This window comes from Amphiura filiformis, chromosome 16 (genome assembly GCF_039555335.1).
Source record: "Amphiura filiformis chromosome 16, Afil_fr2py, whole genome shotgun sequence".
Classification (NCBI taxonomy): domain Eukaryota; kingdom Metazoa; phylum Echinodermata; class Ophiuroidea; order Amphilepidida; family Amphiuridae; genus Amphiura; species Amphiura filiformis.
In genome coordinates, this window is record NC_092643.1 from 19,645,321 (window position 1) to 19,666,953 (window position 21,633).

Below are 21,633 nucleotides of genomic sequence, written 5' to 3' on the forward strand. Positions count from 1 at the left end.
ATGTTGGTTCGCAGATACGGCATTTACTGTGTCACATTGATAATGAATAATGAAAAAGTCCCTACTCAATCTTGAAAATATATGTAACAAGAAACTGGGACTCGACTTTCATTAGCCTAAAATGTCATCTTCCAGTATGTTTAAGTTATACTACCCATATGGCAGCAAAACCAACATAAGATTGGATGTTAAATCAGCCCACAACTCAAAAACATCTTGTCTTCATTTTTCTCTATCAAGTGATAAACAAGAATATTTGAAATATATAAAATTAAAAGAAACAAATTATTCCATGTTCACTACAGTCTGTAGTGAACATGGAATAATTTGTTTCTTTTAATTTTATGTACATGCTCTCCTTCATGAAAGAAGAAAAGCAACTTCATGTTTATTTTGAAATATATTTAGGTTGTACAAAGAAGACTTTATGCCATCATGAGTCGTGTGTCATTGGACTTGATAACGTCTCATCCAATATTTTAAAACTCATACCTCGACCAATAAACAATCGATCCCAATTTTATATCAAACTTAGGTCATATAATAATACAAATAATGAAATAATAACACACATCATCAAAGTTTAAAGCAATTAATTTATTTTGTATCATTTTAAATAAAATAATACTAGCTATTGTTACTTCCGCCTGTTCCTGAGACATATGGTATAGGGCCAACCCAGGTGGTGAATGTGAGCTGTATGGTTTTATAGATTTGAATTCTCGCAACTTGGCTATAGTGGTCAAGCTTCCTAAGCCCGTAGGCTAGCCCTACCAATGTGTATCCATTTTATTGATTTGGTGATGTATGATGTGAAAATGTAAGCACTGATATAGGACTAATTGGGCTGAAAGTGAAAGCCCCACTTTTGGTTCAAGTTCCTTTGGGCATTAGTCAAGGTTAAACTTTATCCATGTAAATTCTGTTCCGTCTGTCATCAAATTAACAGGTGTATTGTCAGTTCTTCTGTGGAGAACTGGCCAGGGGCTTCCTGTTTATTTTAAGCCTGATGGCTTAGGAAGCCTCACCACTAGCCATGCTTCGAGAAACCGGCCCATAGTATATATCCAGCAATACTGGACTTATTTGCATTTTGTTCAAAGTTCTCATTTTGCTTTACATTTTTACACAAATTGGGTCACTCCAAGCCCATAAATCCTAGTCGGTGTTATGCACTTTCAGTTTCCCCATGTGTTCGAAAGTCTAGGGAGCACATTTCTTCAATATTTTGACAAGTTGACATCAAATGCTCTACTCTATATTGTTTGGCAATAATGTCTTTTGCCAATAGTACGTCCAAAGTTGTAATTTTGTGATTTTGATCGCAAAGATCAGATATTTTTATTCCCGATACCAATTCTACACCCTTCGCAAGGGTGGAGAATTCGGCAGAATTTTGACGATAATTTTGCCTTTTTGGACACTAAAATGCATTCGATCCTTAATTTTGTTTCAACCGAGTCTTGAATTAGCAAGCACAATAAGGTACCAATTTTATATACCTTTGATGAAATTTTGAAGAATGTTTTCTAATATCTGACCTGCGCAAAAGTATTTTCCATAGACAGACAAAATGGCGTGAGCCAGTCCTTTAGTACGGTATGTATCGTAGGACTGGCGAGCGAGTCTACATAAATCCCAGTTTGGGCATCATGATCATTGGCTCCAACATTTAGTCTACAATTCTTCACTTTTTTAATATTTTGAATTGAAGCATTATGTTGCATGGCAAATACTCACTTTGAAATTCACAACACAATTTAAATGCTCCCTTAAAATGACTTACTTAAGTGCCCACCCTGGCAGGGTACTAATTAGGTTGAATAAGGTATCCATATAATGACAATCCCATGATACTCACTTTCTCAGCATGGTTCATTTATAAAACTGCAATATTCTCATTTCAGCAAACTATAGGCTGGTAACATTTCAGCCTTGTGAGGGGTTGAATTCAAAAATAATTGGAACCTGTCAGTTTCTGGTGATAATTGTGAACATGACCACCACATCAAACTGCAACATATAATATCCATAATAATTTGCCTATTGCACGGTTCTGCCATGATGCAAGGAGAGCCTTGAACTAGCTGGCATGACATGAAAGAAAGAATTACATAACTTTATGTAATGTTATATGACTGGTTCAATTCCCATTCATGCATGCTGCCAGATAGAGGCTCTCCTCGCACATGGCGGAACCATGTAATGGGTGTATAGCTCTTTAAATATTGTACTGGTCATGCAATTTCATAATAGGACATGTTACTTGCTTTGTAATATGGTTGTGAGCACAGCAATCCATTTTTGCCTTGATCGCTACTTGTGATCATGATCGGCAAATTGCCAAATTCAATTCACTTGTAAGATTGGGGAAAACTCATAACAATATGCCCTCATCATGCCATGATGATTTATATAATCCTGCTTTTATCCACTTTTGGTTTCTTTTCCTTGATCCTTCCCTTCATATCTTCATCATACAGCTGTCTCACATGTTTCTTCAACTCATCAATATTAATCCTTTCTTGAGCCGATATTGCAATCACCGGTAACGGTATATTCTTTTCTAATAACGGCAAATTAGTTCTACTCTCAGGAAGATCAATTTTGTTACCGACCACTGCATGAGGGCGCTCTGACAATCCTGGCTGATATTGCTCCAGTTCATATTTCAAGTCTGTGAGTTGAGTCCATGGTTCGTCAACGGAGAGATCGATGACATAGAGAAGGCAACTACAACGTTCTATGTGACGTAAGAAGGAATGTCCGAGACCTTTATTCATGTGTGCACCATGCACAAGACCTGGTATGTCAGCAACTGAAAAGGGACAAGATACAAAACATGGCAGGATTAGGCAATAAATTAGTCACATAATTGGGAGAAACTTAGAACTCGGAGGTTGCCACCTCAACCATAATCCTAACCCTTAATCTAATGGGCTATTCCATTTGAAATACATACACACCCTATGGAAGACATGACCTTAATCTTCCACACAAATCTTCCATTCAAAATCTGCAATCCCTGTATGGAAGATTAAGGTCATGTCTTCCAAAATGGTGTCAAATCTGACTTGGCCATGTTTATACTATATAGTCTCTGAAAATTTTGCAAACCAGGAATGGGAGTTTAATTTTGCATCTGGTGAACAAGATAATGGCTACATGCTTGAACATGGGTTAGGGTAAAGCCACAATTTCTCTGTGATACGGAAAAACAGACAAATTCATGGAATTCGGGGTTTGCTAAAGGAAATTTGAAAATGCTACAAAATAGTGAAAAACTGTGTAAAACGTCTAACTTTTGTCTTGATTTGCAAAACAAAAGAAAGAAAAGTGATTATTTAGCAGAAATCCATGTGGTCACCATTAAACAATACATTCTAGCATTAATTCTAGGCCTATGATGGCGATGTTGAGGGGATACTCAAAATACACTTTTAAAACATGTTTGTTTTCACTTTTCAGTGTTTTATATTGGAAAACAGAAAATCGCGGAAATCATCAATTTGTAACAAGGATTTTAAATTTTGTAACACAGAGAAATCGTGGCTTTAGGTTAAGGGCTATTTGTGTCAAAGTATGGTTTCAATATGCAATGTTGAATCTACATGTACATCCATTTATAATAAATTTAACATCCACATAACAACATAATTATAACCCCAAATCAATGGTCTATGGGACCAATAAGCTTAACATCTTACCAGCAACTTGTTCCAGATCATCATATTGCACCATGCCTACATGAGGATTAAGTGTTGTGAAGGGATATGCTGCAACTTTGGGCCTTGCCCTGGAGAGTGCTCTTAACAATGAGGATTTACCAGCATTTGGAAAACCAATCTGAAAGAAAATCAAAATGTTTAGTCTATAATATTATAAACTTATAAGTCATGATCATTTCACCATTTCTTTTTCTTCCTCTTTCATCCCTTCTATCTTCTTTATAGTCTTATTGATCGATTGATCATTCATTATTTCCTTCCTTTCCTTCATTCACTTATTCATTCTTTCACTCGTTCATTCACTGATTGATTCATTCATTTATTTAAAACCGACTCACTCAATATCCCCTTTATTAACTGGGAGGGAATGATAAAATATATTAAAATGATTATCAATTCAGCTTTTGGCTTGCAGTGAACAAAAATACATACTTGTCACTTTGCTTTCAATAAAGATCCTGCTATAGGATCAAAAGCACAGGGCAATAACAAAATCTGAAACATACATGCACATAAAACCTAACCTACCAGGCCAGCATGAGCCATAGTACATGGTTCCAGACTCAATTGTAGCACATAAAACCTAACCTACCAGGCCAGCATGAGCCATAGTACGTAGTTCCAGACTCAATTGTAGCATATAAAACCTAACCTACCAGGCCAGCATGAGCCATAGTATGTAGTTCCATACTCAATTGTAGCACATAAAACCTACCAGGCCAGCATGAGCCATAGTACGTAGTTCCAGACTCAATTGTAGCACATAAAACCTAACCTACCAGGCCAGCATGAGCCACAGTACGTAGTTCCATACTCAATTGTAGCACATAAAACCTAACCTACCAGGCCAGCATGAGCCATAGTGTAGTTCCAGACTCAATTGTAGCACATAAAACCTAACCTACCAGGCCAGCATGAGCCATAGTACGTAATTCCAGACTCAATTGTAGCACATAAAACCTAACCTACCAGGCCAGCATGAGCCATAGTACGTAGTTCCAGACTCAATTGTAGCACATAAAACCTAACCTACCAGGCCAGCATGAGCCATAGTACGTAGTTCCATACTCAATTGTAGCACATAAAACCTAACCTACCAGGCCAGCATGAGCCATAGTACGTAGTTCCAGACTCAATTGTAGCACATAAAACCTAACCTACCAGGCCAGCATGAGCCATAGTACGTAGTTCCAGACTCAATTGTAGCACATAAAATCTAACCTACCAGGCCAGCATGAGCCATAGTACATAGTTCCAGACTCAATTGTAGCACATAAAACCTAACCTACCAGGCCAGCATGAGCCATAGTACGTAGTTCCCGACTCAATTATAGCATATAAAACCTAACCTACCAGGCCAGCATGAGCCATAGTACATGGTTCCAGACTCAATTGTAGCACATAAAACCTAACCTACCAGGCCAGCATGAGCCATAGTACGTAGTTCCAGACTCAATTGTAGCACATAAAACCTAACCTACCAGGCCAGCATGAGCCATAGTACGTAGTTCCAGACTCAATTGTAGCACATAAAACCTAACCTACCAGGCCAGCATGAGCCATAGTACATAGTTCCAGACTCAATTGTAGCACATAAAACCTAACCTACCAGGCCAGCATGAGCCATAGTACATAGTTCCAGACTCAATTGTAGCACATAAAACCTAACCTACCAGGCCAGCATGAGCCATAGTACGTAATTCCAGACTCAATTGTAGCACATAAAATCTAACCTACCAGGCCAGCATGAGCCATAGTACATAGTTCCAGACTCAATTGTAGCACATAAAACTTAACCTACCAGGCCAGCATGAGCCATAGTACATAGTTCCAGACTCAATTGTAGCACATAAAACCTAACCTACCAGGCCAGCATGAGCCATAGTAATGTAATTCCAGACTCAATTGTAGCACATAAAATCTAACCTACCAGGCCAGCATGAGCCATAGTACGTAGTTCCAGACTCAATTGTAGCACATAAAACTTAACCTACCAGGCCAGCATGAGCCATAGTACGTAGTTCCAGACTCAATTGTAGCACATAAAACCTAACCTACCAGGCCAGCATGAGCCATAGTACATAGTTCCAGACTCAATTGTAGCACATAAAACCTAACCTACCAGGCCAGCATGAGCCATAGTACATAGTTCCAGACTCAATTGTAGCACATAAAACCTAACCTACCAGGCCAGCATGAGCCATAGTACGTAATTCCAGACTCAATTGTAGCACATAAAATCTAACCTACCAGGCCAGCATGAGCCATAGTACATAGTTCCAGACTCAATTGTAGCACATAAAACTTAACCTACCAGGCCAGCATGAGCCATAGTACATAGTTCCAGACTCAATTGTAGCACATAAAACCTAACCTACCAGGCCAGCATGAGCCATAGTGCGTAATTCCAGACTCAATTGTAGCACATAAAATCTAACCTACCAGGCCAGCATGAGCCATAGTACGTAGTTCCAGACTCAATTGTAGCACATAAAACTTAACCTACCAGGCCAGCATGAGCCATAGTACGTAGTTCCAGACTCAATTATAGCATATAAAACTTAACCTACCAGGCCAGCATGAGCCATAGTACATAGTTCCAGACTCAATTGTAGCACATAAAACTTAACCTACCAGGCCAGCATGAGCCATAGTACATAGTTCTAGACTCAATTGTAGCACATAAAACTTAACCTACCAGGCCAGCATGAGCCATAGTACATAGTTCTAGACTCAATTGTAGCACATAAAACCTAACCTACCAGGCCAGCATGAGCCATAGTACGTAGTTCCAGACTCAATTGTAGCACATAAAACCTACCAGGCCAGCATGAGCCATAGTACATAGTTCCAGACTCAATTGTAGCACATAAAACCTAACCTACCAGGCCAGCATGAGCCATAGTACGTAATTCCAGACTCAATTGTAGCACATAAAATCTAACCTACCAGGCCAGCATGAGCCATAGTACGTAGTTCCAGACTCAATTGTAGCACATAAAACTTAACCTACCAGGCCAGCATGAGCCATAGTACATCGATCCAGACTCATTTGTAGCATATAAAACTTAACCTACCAGGCCAGCATGAGCCATAGTACATAGTTCCAGACTCAATTGTAGCACATAAAACTTAACCTACCAGGCCAGCATGAGCCATAGTACATAGTTCTAGACTCAATTGTAGCACATAAAACCTAACCTACCAGGCCAGCATGAGCCATAGTACATAGTTCCAGACTCAATTGTAGCACATAAAACTTAACCTACCAGGCCAGCATGAGCCATAGTACATAGTTCTAGACTCAATTGTAGCACATAAAACTTAACCTACCAAGCCAGCATGAGCCATAGTACATAGTTCCAGACTCAATTGTAGTAGCAAATAAAACATAACCTATCAGGCCAGCATGAGCTATTTTTATGATAGTATGTATAGTTCCATACTCAATTGTAGCACATAATACCTAACCTACAAGGCCAGCATGAGCCATAGTACGTAGTTCCAAACTCAATTGTTTCTCTTCTCCTATTGTGCCTCTGCCTGCTATCATTGGTGTTTGGGTCTGTGCTGTCACAAAGAAATGATTTCCACGACCCCCTGTCCCTCCACGCACAGCAACAAACTGAAACATGAACATTTAAAAATTCACAACTTTTAGTAAACAAATACAGTAGTAAGTTCAACATCGTTTGAGTACACATTTGCGAGCATAGCGAGCGAAAAAATAGAGGTTTTTTATGCCTTTTTGGTCCAAAATGTCCAAATCCGCCCCAGTCCAAAAAGGTCCAAATTTTGAAAAAAGGGTCCACTTTTCCATAATCAGCATCCCTCAAAATAAATCCTGGCTATGGGCCTGATGATACCTATAAAACACTAACCTTCACAAATGATCGATGTGATGGAGTTGACCCAATTGATGAAATTGCATTTTAAGAAATAAAGAAAATTTATATAGAAATACCCTTTGAAATGCCAGTAGTGAGTTAGTGGCATTTGCACTTGTAAGCTGGACCAGGGTCCATTAAGAAAATGGTATGACTATAATACCACACTAAAGATGCTAATCATTACTGATTGAAATTCATCATCACAGGTGTCAATTTTATTGAGCAGTAATGAAAAAAATCATTTTTTTCTCACTCAGTTGAGAAACCAAGATTTACTCAATAAAGATCAGATGAGATTCAAAGAGCAAAAATGTCAATATAATCCAAGGAAGTTGGCCTTCTAATTAGCTATACTGCATTCAGTCTTACCTGATCACCTTCACTTTCCAAATCAGCTATTATAGTATCATCCTCTTTTATCACAGTACCTAGGGGGACCTGGCAAAAGAAAATAAACAATATACACATCAATGGATTTAGCTCCACATAGTAATTATCGAGAAAACATGATAGCTGGCCAAAACTGGCCAAGGGACTAAAAAAAAAGTTCTCATTAGTTGGGTATGGTTCCATCATATCTGGCTAAAATGTGCCTGCCAGCAATGGAAAGCAATGTCTCTGATTGGTCAAATGTTTTCATTGGTTACTGACAGCTCGGTTACATTACCAACAGCAGGTATTCACCTGTGATTTTCATTTTACTAAAAAGTAATAGCTTTGGCTCTGTCATCAACAAATTGAGACAGATTTTAATAGTTTTTCTATTCTAAAATGGAATTTTGAAAATCATCAGGCTTTCCTTAGTACAATTTTCACTGCAACCACGGTATAGAGAGAGCTTCAGGTAACTAGTACATAGCAAACTCATTTTTAAAACAACAGTTAATTGGGGAAAACCTGTACGATATGTAAACCATCACAATCTGTAAATTATCAGAATCACTTGCCTAGCATCCCTGGAAAACAAAAATACACAGACTAACATGCAACTGGATTTAAAATAACAAAATTTCATATTATTAAAATTGGCAAGATTTGTGTGTGCATATTTGGAAAAGAACAGGGTAAGTTGTGGAAGTGGATTTGCCTAGCCTGCAAGAGGAAATTTAACAAGTCTGCAAAACCTGCAGCTGTTCCCACCTGCATTAATCATTTCTTTACAGACCTGTATAATTGTGTGTTTGCCATTTTTGCCTGTTCTGTTCTGTGACCGTCCGTTGGCACCTGATTCAGCTTTATATTGGTGTCTCACCGGCTCCAAAGACTTCACTCTTGATTCAGCTACAAATGAAATAATAAAAATTATTATTTTTATGGAAGTTGGAAAAACAACTTCTTGGAATACGGAAATGCTTATTTAAAGGAGTATTTTGTGATCCTAGTATCCTATTTTTATGACATTTTTCAAACGATAACCACAAAAAAACACTTTCATTTGATTTTGATTTTGCATTTTATGCATGATTATGTATATTACACTGCTCCATAGACAATATGTTGTAATTTCGTTTTGGTGCACCAGAACGTAATTTGTGTAGTCAGAGGTTTCCAGTGATATAAAAATCTCAACTTTTTATGAGAAAAGTGGGTTGATGAATGATGCTGTGGATCATGAAATGCCCTTTTAAGTAGATTCATCATAAAACAGACACACACTTTTTGCAAAAGGAACTGCTGGAAAACTCCTTGTATGTGTAATTAAAAAATTATTATTTCTTTTGTTACCTTTAAAGATTTTGAATGAATCAAAAGCTCAAACCAGGTTATTCTCAAAATAGAGTTTAGTTCATTTATTTTTAATTCAATTGTCATTACCAAAAATCAATGCTTTTAATGATCTAAAATATTGAACATGCTCATATGAATTAGTGGGTTTTTATCGAGTTTGCTCATATGAAATATATTATACTTTTATTGAGTCTGCGCCACCTGGTGTCCTGAGGAGGGGGGTTAGTATTTCAAATGCAGTTAGCACATTAAACTCACACTACTGTGGTTGGACCTTTCTCAGAGGGTGTATGAAATTCAAATGTTGCCTATATAATGTGTTCATTCACTACCCCCTGTGGAATGTATTTCCCAAATCCTCCATATGGGAATTAAGTGTGGATTTTAAATGGAATAACCCATTTGGGTAGTTATCTGTTTAAATCTCAGTAGCAGATGAAATTGAATAAAAGGTTTCCTTTCTATTGACCCAAAGGCTGACAATAAACTTTTTTTTTTCATTCACATAATTTGTTTGGAGTAGCATTCTATTCTATTCTATACAAGCATTTATAAGCGCTTCTACAAAGAACACAGCGCTTTACAATGAAAAACAAATAAATACTACAGAAAAATACAAATCAAAGCACAAAAAGAAAAAGTGAGCAACAAAAACTCAACAAGGGAAGAAAAATGTTTTCAAGATACGCTTGAAGCAAGACAAAGAATCCGCTTCTCGGATCTCCATAGGCACGTTATTCCAAATACAAGGAGCACCGACAACAAAGGAAGAATCACTCACCTTTTTGTGTGATCTCAGAGTGCACATGCGGGTGCAGTCGGCGTGAGAGCGGAGTCAGCATCTAGCACCAAGGGGACCATTACTTCTTTGTAAACAAATAAGCTCTTCCAAATACGAGGAAGCTTCACCATGGAGACATTTGTAAATATACAACAGGATCTTATACTGGATTCACTCATTAACAGGGAGCCAATGAAATTCCTGCAACAAGCCGGCAGAGGGCTGGTCTCACCACAACTAAAAACTAACCGTGCGGCCTTGTTTTGGAGACGCTGTAAACACTTAAGATTTACTGCACGTGCGCCCAGCAACAGAGAGCATGTGTTCCCTTTCATGTTTCTCTCTTTTTCGCCATACAAGCAGCATCCTGGTTCCAAGCATGTTTGCAAATGGTGTGACCATTTAGCAAACACACAAACACAGACTTTTTGCATTCTGAATGTGTTGAAAGTCCTTCTGATATCAAATAATTGTTAGGTCTTTTGGGAAAAAATGTATATCTTCAACATGAAAGGTCAAAATTTTCATATAATGGACGGCTTTTCATCCCAGCTACATACACCTTGAATTTGTATCATTAAATTGATAAAGTTTACTTTGAGGACTGTTAAATGTCAAAAATATTAATTTTTAATAATTTGCCATAAAATTTGTATTATATATATTGCAAATCAAAAAAAAAAATCAAAATTATTTTATATCAGAAGGACATTCCTGATGTGCTCTCATGTCCCACAAAAATACTGTGGAACTGTCAACCGTTGCTTTCCAATTCCTTAAACACTTTACCTTGAAATACAACATCTGCTCCATTACCACCATCTCCCCCATCAGGTCCTCCAAACTCACGGCTTGCCTCATGGTGTAGAGATATGGTACCATTGCCTCCATTGCCAGCAATGACAAGAACACGGCGCCAATCTATGAAATGTTTGGACTGAAATCAAAATAGTACAGGGCAAAATAAATGTAGGTATTGTAGGCCTACAGAACTATCTTGATGTACATGTAGGTGATTTGTTAAAATCCTGTCAAAGTATAGAGCTTCATCAAACTGTGCAGCTTTAAAATTTTTTTAATATTCTGGTCAGTGATTGGGGGGGGGGTAGTCCTTTCAGGCTCGAGTAATCATAGTTTGTAAAATATCATACCGAAAACATATTGTTGAGTTACATGAAAGGGTAACTCAGTTTTAAAACTACACCCCTTGTGTGGGAGATTAAGGTCATATCTTCCATAGGGTTGTATGGATTTCAACTGGAATAGCCCATTGATTGCTAGAGCACTATCCCCTATATTTAGATCCATGTGAGAGGGACTCACATCAATTGATTGGTCTTTATTAATTGGTCCCAATGCTCTTATCAACCTCTCCTCAGGAACTTTACAGTTTTGTACTGGTTCGATCTACCTCTACTTCAAAAGAGAGCCCTGGAAACAAGAAGAGTGTCCAATCGGGAGTCCAACCCAGGACCTAAAAGGTTTGCAAGGTTTCATACACTATATGATAAGATTAAGACACAATACAAATTCAATAAGCATGTAAATATGTAGTCAGTCTGCCTAATTCATGAAGCTCCTATGGCGGAGTGGTATTACTTCTACTTCTACTTCTACGACGATACTCGACAGGATCCATAAGTAAGGATGTAGTGTCAAGGAAACTGGTCATGCTCATGCATGGTGCAAAGTCCAATGTGCTAGGTGCTTTATTTACAAGATGACAGTCGTCGTGCGAGTAAAAAGTGAACATGCCTTTACATGGCACTTGAGACAGCTCCCCGGAAGGCCTCTACTGACGGAGAGGTCAGGATTGAAGCGGGGAGGGCATTCCACCAGGTGGTTGTTCTTGGGAAGAAGGCATACTGGTAGAGTTGAATACGAGCAGGAATGATCTGAAATTTGTTAGGGTGGTAGTACCTGGTGTTTGAAGATGGCATCTGGATAAGGATATGATCTGCATTGATGGCCACAGACTTGGTGACGATTTTGAACATCAGAATAAGGCATGCTGATTTGCGCCGGTTCTCAAGGGAATCCCACTGTCCCGTTGATGGTATCTTGAAAGGACGAATCTTGCAGCGCGGCGTTGAACCATTTCAAGTCTGTCGGTGTCTTTTTTGGTGTGAGGATTCCATACTGTGTTGGTGTACTTGAGATGAGGGCAGACAAGAGAGATGTAGGCTTGCTGCCGGAGTTTTTGTGGACAGCCTCTGAGGTTGCGTCTGAGCAGGCCTAAGATCTTATTTGCCTTTTTGGTGGCATTCAATATATGCGCTTGCCAGGAAAGGTTTGAAGTTAATGTGAGGCCTAGGTAAGGATATTCATTGACTGATGAGAGCTGGTTTCCTCCCAGGTGGTATTCACGGATGGTGTTGTTTCGACGGAGGGAGAATCTCAGAATGTGGCATTTGTCCACATTAAACTTCATCTGCCACTTGGATGACCACTGGTCCAGACGGTTTAAATCTTGTTGGAGTAGATCACAATCGCCAAGGCTGGACACAGGTCTATATAAAAGGCAATCATCCGCGAAGAGACGGAGCTTAGATGAAATCCCAGATGGAATATCATCAAGGACCGTCCCCTGAGGGACTCCTGAAGTAACATCGACGTACTCGGATGACTGGCCATCAATGACAACCCGTTGTGATCGTTTAGTGAGGAAGTTTTGGATCCAATTAAGCAATGATGCATTCATCCAGGGTCTTAGCTAGCCACCCGTCTGGCCGTCATTTCAGACGGGGAGTTTGCTCCTGGGACGGGCAAATTTAATGCCTTTGACAGATGGTATATTATAAATTTTATGTTTTGAGAAGCTAATTGACCTTTTTAGTAGACCCAATTTGTAGAACAAGGTCATATCAGCACATATTTGAACTCTTTGAACCCCCAATGGGCTATAGATGTCTGATAAATGTTTTAAAGGTCAAATTAGGACAGGCAATTTTATTCAAATGACGGGCAACCCTCAATTTCTAGCTAAGACTCTGCATTCATCCCATAGTGCTGGAGTTTTACAAGCAATCTCTGGTGGGGGACGCGATCGAAGGCTTTACTGAAATCCAATACCACTGCATCTACCTGTTGCCGATCGTTCATGGCCTTTGCAAGATCTTGAGTTTTTGAAATCAGTTGTGACTTACAGGATCTACATGTACCTGAACGGAATCCATGCTGGAAGTCTGATAAAATCTGGTGCTTGTCATAATGATTCATAATTTGACTATGTATGAAATGTTCAATAAGCTTGCTGCATATGGCAGTGATCGAAACCGGGCGGTAATTTGATGGAACGCTCATGTCCCCCTTTTTGTAGATTGGCACAATGTTGGCAACCAACTAATCAGAAGGGACTACACCCGTGTCTAAGGATTGCTGGAATATGAATGTTAATATAGGCGAAATTTCTGTAGCACAATCCCTCAGGATCCGAGCAGGTATCATGTCAGGTCCAGTTGCTTTCCAGACTTGGAGAGACTGGAGAAGTTTCAAAACTCCATCTGGTGTCACAATAATGCGCTCCATGGGAGGAGCAACAGGCCTTCCTAGCACTGGAATGTTACATATGTCTTCTTGAGTAAACACAGATTTGAACTGATTATTGAACGAAGTGGCCTTGCCCTTGGCACTGAAAATAACACTGGAGCCATCTTTCAAAGATGTGATGTTAGTAGTGTCCTGTCTTTTCGAACGAATAAATCTCCAGAATGACTTGTTGTTCTTATCGTCGGGGTCATTGAATATTTTGTTCTGATACTCCCAATAGTTATGGCGGACTGACTTCCTCAAGGTTTTCTGGAAATCCTTGTATTCGCGCCAATCGGTTTTATTGCCTGAGCATGATGCCTTGTTATACAATTTCTGTTTCCTTTTAGATTTGTTCTTGATTTCATTTGTGATCCATGGATTTGACTGCGAAGTCCTGGACATCTTGGATGGAATATATTGATCCATCAAGCAACTGATATTGTTCTTGAATCTGTCCCAGTTGTCTTGGACCGAACAGTTTTCAGGATTACCATTCAAGAAATCTTGCTGGAAGCTCAAAAGATCTGACCGAAGACCATCCATATTAGCTTTGCCATACATGAAGATTTTCCTGGGCACTTTCTTGTTTATTTTTGGCTTTAAGTTCACACTAAACGAAACCATCTCATTGTCGCTGATTCCTGCTGACACGCGACATCCGCTGATGAAACTGGGATGGGAGGTTAGCACAAGATCAAGTATATTCCGTGTAGCCCCTGATATCCGTGTGGGTTCTAACACCATCTGATAAAAAAAGTGGTTGTTGCAAATGTCAAGCAGTTTAGCGCATTTTGTCGGTTCAATAGCATATTGCTTAACAGTTCGGTTATCCCAGTTTATATCAGCCAGGTTGAAGTCGCCTCCAATTATAATAGCTGCGTTCTTCAACTTTGCTTCAATGGCTGTCAAGCAGGTTGATAATTCCTCGAGATTACTGGCAGCAGATTTTGGGGGGCGGTAAAATGAGCCCACCACGAGAGGTTTTTGGCCGGCTAGATGAAGTTCCAACATTAGGAGTTCGGCCTCTTCAGCTAAAATAGTGCATTCTGTGGCCACTCGATTTTCTTGGACCATAATAAATACACCGCCTTTTTTACTATGTGACCTGTCTCTTCTAAATGTGTTAAAACCTGGCGGGGTGATCTCAGGGGTAAGAATGGTACTATTAAGGTGTGACTCGGTACCTATGATAACATCTGGTCTATGGGTATCGATTAAAGCCTGGAGATCTGGGACTTAAGTGTAGAGTCCATCACAGTTAACCACAATAACTTTGAAATTACGTAACGTGTTGTTGTTTTTGGTCTCTTTGCGTTTGGAAGTCTTGCTTTGTGTATCAGCTGTCTGACTTGGGGGTTCAACATTTTCTCTTTGCAAGGAGAGGAGGTTGCAAGGGGTGGACCTAGCTCTTCTGGGTGGAACATAGCTGAATCGTCAAGGCTGCTGAAGGAGTTGGACAAAGACAATCCAGACAATGAGTGAAATATTGATGGACTAATATTAGGAAGACCACATTGGCAGCAGATCCACGAAATACTTCAAGACTGAGCATGGATTTCATACATCTCAATTGGCATTTCCATACACTCTACATGTATGTGATACCAGCCATTACACTGGTCACACTGCAGGCAGTTCTGGCCCCACTTGGCTGGTTTTTGGCAAACTAAGCATGGATACTTAATGGGGCGTGGCCCGGGATTGACTTCTGTGTCTCCGGCAAGGAGCAAAAGGACCATAAAATATCCAGTTTTATCTCTGATGTTGAACTGAGTTTTTAGTTTCATTGGTTTGTAGCAAAGAGCACTGGTAGCATTAATGACCTTGTTGTTGTATACCGACTCGGATTTGATGGTGGACACCGTCTGAGCGCAGTTATCATAATTAAGACCAGAGATCTTGATCCAGTAAGTAATTAAGTTTGGGCAGGAAACTTTCTTCTGGATGTAGGTAGAATTGTTACCGTATGTTTAATAGCACTATTGTTGCATGAATTTACATGGCTAAATTCTTCCAAGATACTATTGGAACGGCTGTGAAGGCCAGTGGATATATAGAGCGAGCATAGAACTAACAGGCACACTGATAGATACAGACTTTAAGGTACATATTTCGAGGTGCATAACAAACACCAAATTGGTGTCATAACAAACACCAAATTGGTGTCGATGACCTGACATGCATGCATTCTTTTGTGATGGTCTTTCAATTTGTGCCGAGTGTCCTTGGCAGACTTGACTATGCTTCAGTGGTCATGAAAGGATTCAATAGATAACCTCTGCCCCACTAATCCCCAGCTATTGTCTGAAATTGCACCTCGAAGATATATTATAACAACTCAGTCCCTCAAATGATAGTCATATAACGACCAAAAGATAAATGACTGACTATCATTGAGGACTGAGTTCCGCAGTCTAGCACACTGACAGGGAAGCCTGGAATGAATGAGCCATCTTTTTTTGTGGCTGTCACTGTATGACATGGGCGATTATTAAAGTCAAAGTTGCTGACCATAAACAATGGCTAGGGTAGGAAGTTGGCATCCAAAAAATTCAATGGGTGAAGATGAGAAAAATTAAACGATCTCACCATGAAAAGCAGAATTATAAAACTCCAGGTGCAGCTCCCGGTGTAACTAGCATGCAAGATGTAAATTAATAATTTTTAGGGGATGTATTATTAATATTATTAGGGGATGTGCAATAATTTTGAGCCCTTTTGGTGACCCTCCTCCATTTGATGACCCTCCTCCAAAGAAATTGGAAGCTAAACAAAAACTTACCAGTGTTTCTTCATCCAAATCTGGTTTCTTCTTGATGATACCTTTCTTGGATGAAAGCCATCTCAGACACATAGAAAGAGTTGCAGCTGGTTTTGTCAAAATTACACAATGAAGATCTCCAATTAAAGGACGAAGCATTTTGCCTGACTGTTTACCGTGGTTGTAATGATTCTACAAATGATTACCGGGTATACTCTTTATTGTATGCGCATGTACATTGTTGATATCTGTAGGTCAAGAAGAAGGAGAAATATTGACAATTTGAATACAGATTTCTTCATGTGACATGATCTGATTCACTCAGACAGTTGGAAATTGGCTTATTTCTAACTGGCTCAGTACCTGTGCTTGAAGTCCCAATATCAACTGCATAAGTTTTGAAATTATGTTTATTCATTTTATTGTTTATTTTTATTGTATTTTTGTTCCTTAATTTTGTCCATGGATCTTAAAAGGGCATTTTGTGATCCACAGCATCATCCCCCCCCCCACTTTTCTCAAAATAAGTTGAGATTTTTATATCACTGGAAACCTCTGACTACATAATGTTTATGTACAAAAAATTTCTTGCAGATTAAATTTGTTTAGCAAAAATATTGTGAAATTTTAATTTCGTTCTTGTATACCAGAAATTAGATTCTTTATGCTTTCTTGGTGAAAAGAGTCCACAATTTTAGGAAAAGGTCCAAAACAGGTCCACTTTTTCAAAATCAGCCCCCATAAATCCAGGCTACACAATTGAATATATGAATACAAAAGCCACCCAAGTCCATACTGTGGCCAAATTGAGTTAAGCATGGGAATTTGTTGCTATGCATAGGCCTGTCATATGTATGAAAAAACAACTCAAATTCATCCACTGTGTCTATTGCATGGGCATGTGAAAAATAGCATGTATGAAAGAACCACCCAAGTCCATGATTTGAGTCTTGTAACACATTGAATGAAATCCAGTATGTATAAAAGTCCACTTGTAACACATTCATTGCTGGAGAGTGACTTTTGAAAAAAAAAAGGGTTTAATAAAGGAAAGTGTGTTGTTATATTACATGGCAGAATGCTTATCAACATTATACATACATGTGTGCTTTATTTTGTATTATCTTACTAGTGGTAATCTCATTCAAACATTGTTGTCTTTGTATATGATTCAAAAAACCACCCAAGTCCAAAATTTAAAATGAACCCCACGAAGTCCCCAAAATGCTAATCGTCATACTTAATACAGTTTAACCCACTCATTTGCACGTACAACTTACCATATTGACCAGGTAAATATAACTGAAGGAATTAAAATGATACACAGGTTTTTCTCTCAAAATCACTTCCCATGGACTTGGGTGGGTTTTGTATTCATGTATTCAATTGCTTATTATTGGTACCGGTACATAATTTTGACACCATTTCTGAGAGAGGTAGTATACAAACAATGTGATAAAAGTAAAAATTGTGTGTTACAGATATCAGACTGAAAGTAAACTTTATTATAATGATTAAATAGCTGGCATGATACAGACTTGCGTGTGTTGCCACGTCAGGACAGTGGCGTCCCGGAGTGACGTAGCCAGGATTTGTCCAAAGTAGTTGCAGGAGAGGCCAGGTGACTTTCTTTCAAGGGGGGGGGGGGGGGAGGCGGTCCGAAGGGGGGCTTTCCCCTTTGCCAAACCATGGCAATGGCTCCTTTTCTTCTTCTTCTTCCCCTCCTCTCTTTCTCTCCCCTTCCCAAATTCTCTCTCCTCCCTCTTCTCTTTCTCTTGTTTTACCTCTTTTTTGCCTCTTTATTGCAACCCCCTCGGCTGGCTCTTTGACCTTGAGTAAGGCACTTCACTCTACTTGCTTAGTGCTTCGGAGGGCACTTTAAGCCATCGGTCCTGTGTACATGTATTTCTGACATTAAGCCAAGGAAAGTCGATTTTGAGTTTCCCGTCACCCGCCCTCACTTCATTTTCTGACCCTCACTTGAATTCATTATTGTGATTTTCCAAAAAATACTGATAAAAACTGGTTATATTTGCAAAAAAAATTATGAATATCACTTTATTTTTGTGGAAAAATCAAAATCAAAACATGCATTTTGCTGTCAACCTTGCAGACTCTTTTTAATATACTTTTGAATCTCATTTGGGCTAAACATCCATCTTCAAGTGAGTGAGCGGCAAATAACAACACATTTTACATGCGTGTTGGTCATATAATGAAAGGCAGAAAAATAATGAATAATGAATAATGAAAAAGTTACCTCACTTGTTTTCAGAAATTATGTGACGGGAAACTCAAAATTGACTGTTATGGGCCTGAATAATGCAGTGTGCACATATTTAAAAGAACGTCACAGGCTATTCGAAAAGAGCAGGTGATCATCCTGGTACCCGGTACTGTTGACTGTACTTCAAAATACACTCATCTACTCTAGGTTCAAGAGTAAAAAATAAGTACAGCTTGTCTGTACGCAGTGCGATAATATACTCATATATATGAGGAAGGCACTAATCTAGAAGAAGAAGGCAGCCAAAAAAGCTATTAGTGCTACATCATACATTAGGTATCCCAGGCAAACCTTAGTTAACACATTTGCTAGTCAGCGAAATTCGCCGAGACCGGGGCCCAAACACAATGCATATTTACATAGAAATTTGAATTTTTTTCGAGAACAGGTCGGTGAAGGAAACCTACATAAATATGTTTTCTATACTTCACTTGACCCAAATATATTTTTTATGGTGATAATCAAGTCGCACATGGAATTTTAGAGGGATTTTGATAGCAGTTCCATTTAAAAAAGCTGCTATGAGACTAAGATCTAGAAACACCCCTAAATGCCGTTTTGGGGAATTTTGCTAGCAGAATCTTTTTGATGAAAGTCAATCTTTGACAAGATGTAACTTATTGTTACGGAAAGTGCTATGACAAAAAATGTTTTCAGTTTTGGCTTTCTTCACTTAAGGGCTTTAATTTGATATGTAAAATAATGCAGTTTGATGGCAAATTTGAATTCACCTAGCATACCTAACAAGCGGCTAGGGGACGCAGGGGTAACCTTGTCAATCAAATATACTTCATTTATTGTGTCCAATACTTAATCCGATAAGTGATCGATGTATATCGATAAAAATAGGATCAAGATCGTGGATGAGCTATGGCGGCATGCTTTAAAACTTTACGATTCAGTCAGGTACCTCGCCCGGTGTTGTCACTTCCTATTCAAAGGCGTAACGCATGATCGTTCCCAAAGTCAAAAATACCCCCCTATTTTGCACGGTTTCAAGAACATTTTCAGCATTTGTTACCCCTATTTTACACAAAAACGGGTACAAATTAGCCTTAAAAATTACCCCTATTTTTTGCATTTCAAGTACACTTTTACAAAAGCACCCCTTTTTTAACATTTCTAGAACACATACCAAAGAACACAGCGGCCACACTGGGAAGTGAGTTCCTGAATATTACTTGAATGCACAAAAGTTTCACAAAAGTGAAATCCGGGAGTAAATTGAGCAAGAAATGGTATAATGATTTCAACATCAGGATTCACAAAATATACCTTACCCTATTTTTTAATTTCGAGTACACCGTCGTAAAAAACAACCCTATTTTTTAAATATCGCTAACATTTTATGTTCGCGAACATAGTTTAAACATAACCCCTTTTTTCTTGAAATTGGGAACGATCATGCGTACACATAGTCAATGTTAAGTGATAACACCGGGGTACCTCGTAGGCTGGATTCAGCAGCAGGATGTCATGACTTAATTTATTCTTTATGATTACGATAAAAAAAAACACTAAATAATAATAATAATAAAATGATGATAATATTATATACTATAATAATACAGGATTTTTTTTTTAATTAAAGAAAAACATTTTTTTATCATACATGTATGTCTATTAATTAAAAATGTTAAATATACCATTTCATAACATCTTGTAGGCCTGGTAATGTCCCGCACACTGACAGAATGAATATTTTAAACTTGTTATATAACTTGTGAATCTGAGACGAAAATACCTAGACCTACATCTCAGTTGAAAACGTTTATTTGGTTTTTAAAAAAGCAGGATATTAAATCTTATGTGTTTTCAAATTTATAGAAATAGAAAGATTTCTTCTTTTTAGTAATAAGTATTTATTTATTCTCATATATTTAGTGTAACAATATTATTATTGTTATTATTTTATATTGTTTTATTTTGAATTATGTTCAACTATCATGGTCTTTCAACTTTCACATTAAAATGTAGATTATGTGCTATCTTTATACTATAGGCTATCAATAAATGGCCAATGATTTAACATAACTTTATAACATAAAGTTTGAAAGTTTACAATTTTAATATTTATTTTATATTATTATTATTATGATGATGATGATGATGATGATGATGATGATGATGATGATGATGATGATGATGATGATGATGATGCTTGTAGCCAATATTATTATTTTAATATGTAGTATATGTTTTAGGATATATGAAATAAAAAATGAATGAATGAATTATTTTATCATTGTGATAACTATTCATTGTTATCATTATTAATTTTTTTATTTCATTTCAAATTGAAATATTTTATATTTATTTAACTTTTATTCCATGCAAGTTTATGCGCACGAGTTAAACTTGGTCAATTTCGCACAGTGGTGCTCTACCATGCAGTCGATTTACTGTTGGTGGGATAATTGCTTATCGATTGGATTGATCATGGATTCATGGATAAACGTATCGGTGATGTCACTGGCTTTAAACTTTGGCGGACAATAGAATAACCATTGATTGACAAGGTTACCCCTGCGTCCCCTAGCCGCTTGTGCATACCTACAGTACATACATACCTGTACATGTCACTGAGTTGTAACTTTAACATGCATTGTAAGCTTACAGAACTGAAATCGAATTAAATCATGAATACGTCATTGACCGAAATATTTTTTGCACCCCATTGGAATAATAAGTCCAAATTCAGTTAACTGTTCTTGGTTTCATACTTACGCTTTTCGTAAGATTGTCACAAATGACTGGCAAAAAATGATCGTGAAATTAACAAACATACCTTCAGAATTCGTAATTTTCAATCAGCGCATGCGTTTAGAAAACTCGTCTCCCAAAATTCTTCGCGCGTGGTACAAATGAATTTCCGTACAAATTCAATAATTGATTGATTGGGGGGTGGGGCGGTGAAGATGAATTGC

General features: G+C 38.2%; 1 protein-coding gene across 1 annotated transcript; it reads right to left on the reverse strand.

The window, feature by feature from the left end:
- Positions 1–1,557: 1,557 nt before the first annotated feature.
- LOC140135687 (mitochondrial ribosome-associated GTPase 2-like) lies at positions 1,558–21,501 on the reverse strand. Its single transcript, XM_072157273.1, has 8 exons — positions 21,434–21,501; positions 16,441–16,667; positions 10,917–11,064; positions 8,784–8,899; positions 7,988–8,056; positions 7,204–7,353; positions 3,708–3,846; positions 1,558–2,818 (listed from the first exon to the last, which is right to left on the reverse strand). Exons 2-8 carry the CDS (start codon positions 16,576–16,578, stop codon positions 2,412–2,414), a joined length of 1,167 nt encoding a protein of 388 aa, XP_072013374.1. The 5' UTR covers positions 16,579–16,667; positions 21,434–21,501; the 3' UTR covers positions 1,558–2,411.
- Between the last annotated feature and the right edge of the window lie 132 nt (positions 21,502–21,633).

What these genes read in the sequence shown, in the direction of transcription:
- LOC140135687 (XM_072157273.1), bottom strand. Translation starts at nt 16,578, where the DNA reads ATGCTTCGTCCTTTAATTGGAGATCTTCATTGTGTAATTTTGACAAAA. An exon ending in ATTTGGATGAAGAAACACTG is followed by an intron (nt 11,065 to 16,440) that starts GTAAGTTTTTGT and finishes TTTTGATTTCAG; the next exon opens with TCCAAACATTTCATAGATTG. An exon ending in TGGAAAGTGAAGGTGATCAG is followed by an intron (nt 7,354 to 7,987) that starts GTAAGACTGAAT and finishes TTCATGTTTCAG; the next exon opens with TTTGTTGCTGTGCGTGGAGG.